This window comes from Anarrhichthys ocellatus, unplaced genomic scaffold (genome assembly GCF_004355925.1).
Source record: "Anarrhichthys ocellatus isolate YVR2014 unplaced genomic scaffold, GSC_Weel_1.0 scaffold8, whole genome shotgun sequence".
Taxonomy (NCBI): domain Eukaryota; kingdom Metazoa; phylum Chordata; class Actinopteri; order Perciformes; family Anarhichadidae; genus Anarrhichthys; species Anarrhichthys ocellatus.
Genome location: NW_022280038.1, coordinates 10859483 through 10864751, shown reverse-complemented (window position 1 = coordinate 10864751; position 5269 = coordinate 10859483). Strand labels below are relative to the sequence as shown.

At 42.9% G+C, this 5269-nt stretch overlaps 1 protein-coding gene across 1 annotated transcript in view; it reads right to left on the bottom strand.

Moving 5' to 3' along the window:
• LOC116384274 (otogelin-like) overlaps nucleotides 1–5269 on the bottom strand; it is a 58923-nt gene that overhangs the window by 41738 nt on the left and 11916 nt on the right. Inside the window, 6 exon segments of the mRNA XM_031848778.1 lie at nucleotides 244–421; nucleotides 920–1052; nucleotides 2937–3082; nucleotides 3903–3949; nucleotides 4523–4631; nucleotides 4872–4997. Coding sequence (XP_031704638.1) covers nucleotides 244–421; nucleotides 920–1052; nucleotides 2937–3082; nucleotides 3903–3949; nucleotides 4523–4631; nucleotides 4872–4997 — 739 coding nt within the window.

The window sequence follows — 5269 nt, the reverse complement described above, 5'->3', positions numbered from 1 at the left end:
CGAGAGAGACAGACAGACAGAGAGACAGAGAGAGACAGACAGAGAGACAGACAGACAGAGAGACAGACAGAGAGACAGAGACAGACAGACAGAGAGAGAGACAGAGAGAGAGAGAGAGACAGACAGAGACAGACAGACAGACAACTTCACCATCACCTCCCTCTCCTCCTCTGAAACAGGAGCTCTCTCCTATATCATGGGAGGAGGGGGGACTTAAGGGGGTCAAAGGTCACACACACTTACAGGAAGTCGTCCTGAATGTTGCCATTGAAGGTGCCACACAGGCCCACGGTGTCGTCCTTCCACAGCTCGTCGGCCTGCAGGTAGAGACGAAACTCCCTCCAACTGTACTGCAGACGCAGGCCGAACGCCGTCTTCACCTGCAGGAACATGGACGACAGCTCCTGGATGTGGAAGATGTCTGCAGGGAGATGAGGGCGGACGACACTTTAGGCTTTCAGGTGGCAGCAGATGAGATGATTAAAGGACATCTTGCTTTTAGGGCTGGATGATAATTCAATATGATAATTTATCGTCTTTCAATGGAATCATGTCGGGATTCAGGCAATTCCCTTAAAATGTTCCTACATCCCAAAGTGATGTCTTCCAAAACCCTAATAAATCGAATTTACTATGATATAAAACGAAGAATTTTTTACTTCACTATCAAAAGTGTTGTTTATCAGTTTTCAGCTAAATATACTCCATTAATCAACTGATAGTTTGAGCACTAGTTTTGGATCTGTTTGGCTTTGTACTTCAAGATTTAATGTTTTTCTATATGTATATTTCTATATGTTCTTCATGAAATGGTCTTGATTGATTGATTGATTGATTGATTGATAGTTAAATACTTTGTCGGAATGTGTTTGTAATTGTGTGAACAATGTGTGAAGTAGATAAAAGGTGAGGAAGTTACCATCAGAATAGGGCAGGGAGATACGGTACTGTCCGGCCATGAAGACCTCGCCGACGTGACTCAGTGTAATCTCCGTTCTTGGATCCTCGTCAATAACCAGGTTAACTGATTGGATGCAGGCCCCATCCAAATTCTGCAATTGAGACGAGATGGCTTGATAACGCACGCTGGGCATAATCCCAAACAGCAGCAACAGCAGTTCAGATACACAACAGCACTCACAATGAGAGGGAGATAATGGGAAGTGTGGGAGAGGGAGAGAGAGAGAGAGAGAGAGAGAGAGAGAGGAAAACAAAGGGAAAGTAAGTAAAAAGATTTTACTCTCAAACCATAAAAGCGGTGGTGATGAATAGTCCTGTATTCAAACTGATGAAAAGTGTAAAGCCTCATTAGCGGCCCCTAGAGGCTACAATGTGCATAACAACCAGAGAAATAAATCAGGTAGTAGCAAGGTGGTCAGAGAGGCGGCCATTTTTATGAACCGTTACCACTGCTACCGTTGTAGCGAGCTAACTGCTGTGTAAACTAAACCGACTTAACAAGGCAGGTTTTGCAGAAACGACTGAAACGCGCAGTCGAGTGGTAACGTTACGAAGCGTAGAGAGTAAATGAGTAAAAATTAGCATAGGAAAGCACATTGCTATCAACAAATTAGTGACTTTTTTTGGTTCATTTCCTGTAACCAGTGTAGCATTAAAGTATGGTGGAATTGGCAAGCTAGCTTGGAAACTAGTGGACAGCTTGCTAGTTAGCTATCTTGCTAATTCCACCATGCTTTAATGCTACTCCTATTCTATTTATATTTATTAATTTCATACTAACATGCTATTTTTTTAGCGTTCTGTTGAGCATTTTTTCCAGTAATGTCCGCACAGCAATTCAGTTTGTAATACTGCAAATATATCAATATTGCAATACTTTCATCACTGGGCCATAGGCTCAGTCCCCATTGTGTTGCCTAATTCGGCATTAGATTGTGACTTCACAGACATTTATATAAAAAAATAAAAATTCAAGATTGCCACTTAAATGGTAACCAAGTAGTTTTAGATGCCTAGATCAGATACTGTGCATACGAGTGATTTTGGGAGCAGTAATATGGGACATTTTGGAGGACAATGACAGAAGTTTCAGGAGTATTTATACAACCACTGTTTACAATCCGTGCAGCAGTTGTCAAAGATATCTCGGACTAACCACTATCACCGTTATCAGGGCAAGAAGATCAATGTCTAACAGTGATTACCAACACTCAAGGAAGTACTTCAAAACTGCACTTTGGTCCATTACTTTAATAAATTACAATTACTTGCTCTGCTGCTCTGATATTTTTAAAGTAATAAAACCTGCACGTCGCTGACAGTAAGCGATCTGCCTCTATGAATCGTCTCTTTCATAAGTGACAGCCCCATAGCCAAAAGGTTTTAGCACCCCCCCCTCCCCCTTCCTCCTTTTACTCTTCCCATCATTCACCTCCTGTTTTCCACATAACCTTCTCTCTGTCCAACTCCCCCACCCCATCCAGCACCTCTCTTCACCTCCCTCCTCACTACAAAGCCGTCCACAGCTTCTGTCAGTCAGGCCAGATAAGGTAATCCTGTTCAGTTGGCTGTTGGAGGACTCGGGCCTCTTCTCTGATGAGTGGGACAGCTCAAAGGCAGCTGGGTAATTAAAGGCTTGAAGAGAGAGAGAGAGAGAAGGTTGCTTTTTCGTGTTCATTATCTCCCCACAGTTTGATCGACGAGGTTTCCTCGAGGCTTTCATTTCTCTAAATCGCAGCATGGCTCTTCAACAAAAAAAAACGACCTGGACTCAGCGGGGGATTATCGAGCACTTAAATTATGATATGATCTACACGACGGACAAATTGTTTAAAGCTGTAAGCCGAGACAGGAGAGCACTTGCAGAGGCTGATTGTGGAGGAGTTGTGCAGGAGTTTTCCAAGATGTAGAGACGTTTGTTTCAGAAGCAGGAAAAGAAAACAAATAAAAGATAAAGCAGATTAAAGGTGACTCACGGCTCCACAGGGGGCGTTCTGGATGGTGACCGTGAACTTCCCCGAGTTGTGACTCTTGGCGAGGACGTACTGACATGTTGCAGAGAAGGTGTAGATCCGCCCGTCAAAGGATTGAAAATACATATCGCCGGTCACCGAGCACTCGCCTGTAGAGAAAGAGAGCGAGACTCTCGTTTCCTCACTCCGAAACTAGGAATCTTTTTTTCCATCCTTGCTACCTGTCCCCTTCCTTCATTCCTACCTCGAAAGCTACCTTCTTTCTTTGAACTTGCCCAGAAGGACATGCCCCTTTTTTTGCTCCTTCAAGACTTTTTCAGTCCCGATACCTGGTCTAAGGGCATCGGTCTATATCGAGTACCGATCCGATACCAGTGTTCTGTGTGGAAGAGACTGGGATTATTCTTTGATGTGTAAGGAAACATCAGGCCTTACTTAAGCATTGCTTCCCTGACTTTGTACAACTAAATTAGAACTACTTAAATTAAACTGGAAAGCATTTCCTTGCACCATATTTTGAGATTTTCCTTCCTTAACCTTTCTTCCTTTCATGTTCCCGAACTAAGATGCCTTGTCCTTCCTTGCTTGCTTGCTTTTAATCCTTCTTTAATCCTTAACTTCTAACTAGGATGCTTCCTTTTCCTTTGTTCCTCAATAGGATGATCCCTTTTTTCTTACTCCAAAAATGGAAGCCTCCTCCTTCCTATTTCCCTAATTAGGAAGCATTTACTTGCAACATATGTCGGGACTTTTTCCCGTCTCCCAAAGTAGGAGACATTTTCCTTCTTGGACCTTCACTACGATGGTATTTCCTTAATAGTCCCCAAAGTAGGATCCTTCCACCAAAGATGACTTGTTGAGAGCATCTTTGGGTTGTAATAAAATAATCACCTCTTTCATTGAATTTTAAAGTGACCTGCGGCACTGTTTAAGTACAAATTCAACCGCCCACAGAGCCAAGGCACAAACCTGGGCAGCTGTAGTCGGTGCAGTTCCACACTCCACCCACGCATGTGCTGAAACAGAAAGCAGAGACATCCACAGGTGGAGAACATGAAAGACGGAGCCAATCAGCAGGATCACGGATAGAAACTGGACAAACCGAGCCCAGGTGGTCAGATCGGAGAAGATTAAAAGGAGCGTGTGGAGTCTGCAGGACAATAACCTGCTTTTTTTTAATATATGTTGATGACATGTCACAATAGATGGTCTCACATTCGTTCATCTAGTTTTCACTTTGGATCCAAAGGGGATGATGTCAAAGATGTTTGTTTAAATACAGTAAAAAGCATGAAGCTGGTACTCCTCGCACACATTTTATATGAGATAAAAGAACAATATTTGAACAGGTAAATCAAATCTTCTATCCATTTTTTCACCCAGTCTTGTTATAATGGCATAGGAAGTGACAGAGGGGTTAAACGGTGCTTGCTGTCATGTCACATGTCTTGAGAGAAAACAGGAAGTAATGGGGAGAGACACAACAGAAGTAACAGCCTCGAGGCACGGCTGTGATAGTCAATGTGAAGACAGTAAAGCACGTAAACACAGAAGCATCTATCGAATGAAGCATGAAGCACAACACTCACCAGTTGCTGCATTCCTCCTGCAGCGTCTGTCCAGACGGATAAAACAGGCCGTGGTACTCGCAGGGACAGTCGGAGGGCGTCACACAGCCTCCGTCCTCGTAAATCAGACCTGAGGACAGACAGATGCAGGATTCTCTCACGCCTATTTACTCAATAAAAGATTAGATGTTAATTAAAGGTGGAAAAAGAAAAGCGATGGCCGATACATTTATAGAGAGGAAAAGTTTAATAGGTAGTATATTTTAAGGGCAAAAGATGAGAAAAAGAAAGTGTAATAAAAGGCGTATATGCAGTCTTTTCGGGAGAATAGACGCAATGATAGATCAATATAATCTGAATAGATACGCACCATCAGGGCAGTAGCATCCATCCAGGCAGGCCAGCTTGCTGTCGATGCATGTTCGCTCCAGGTTGCAGGAGGCCGGGCAGCAGCTGATGCATTCCCTGTATTGCAGACCCAGGGGACACTGCTTCGCTGGTCGCGAAAAAATTAAAACACAACATACATATCAAAAACTTTTTACTGATGAAGACTGACAATAGGGAGATCGGACAACATTGGAGAGCCTGCTGTGTCAGAAGATATCGGCACTACAGCCTTTAGACCTATTATACAGTTGAATAAACACCTCTCTGATACAAGTGAAGCCAAATTTAAAGATTGCTATTATTGCATTTAGCTAAATCTTGTTTATCTGTTGACTTGATTAAAAGTTCAGCAAATGTCTACAATGTTAAATTCATAGT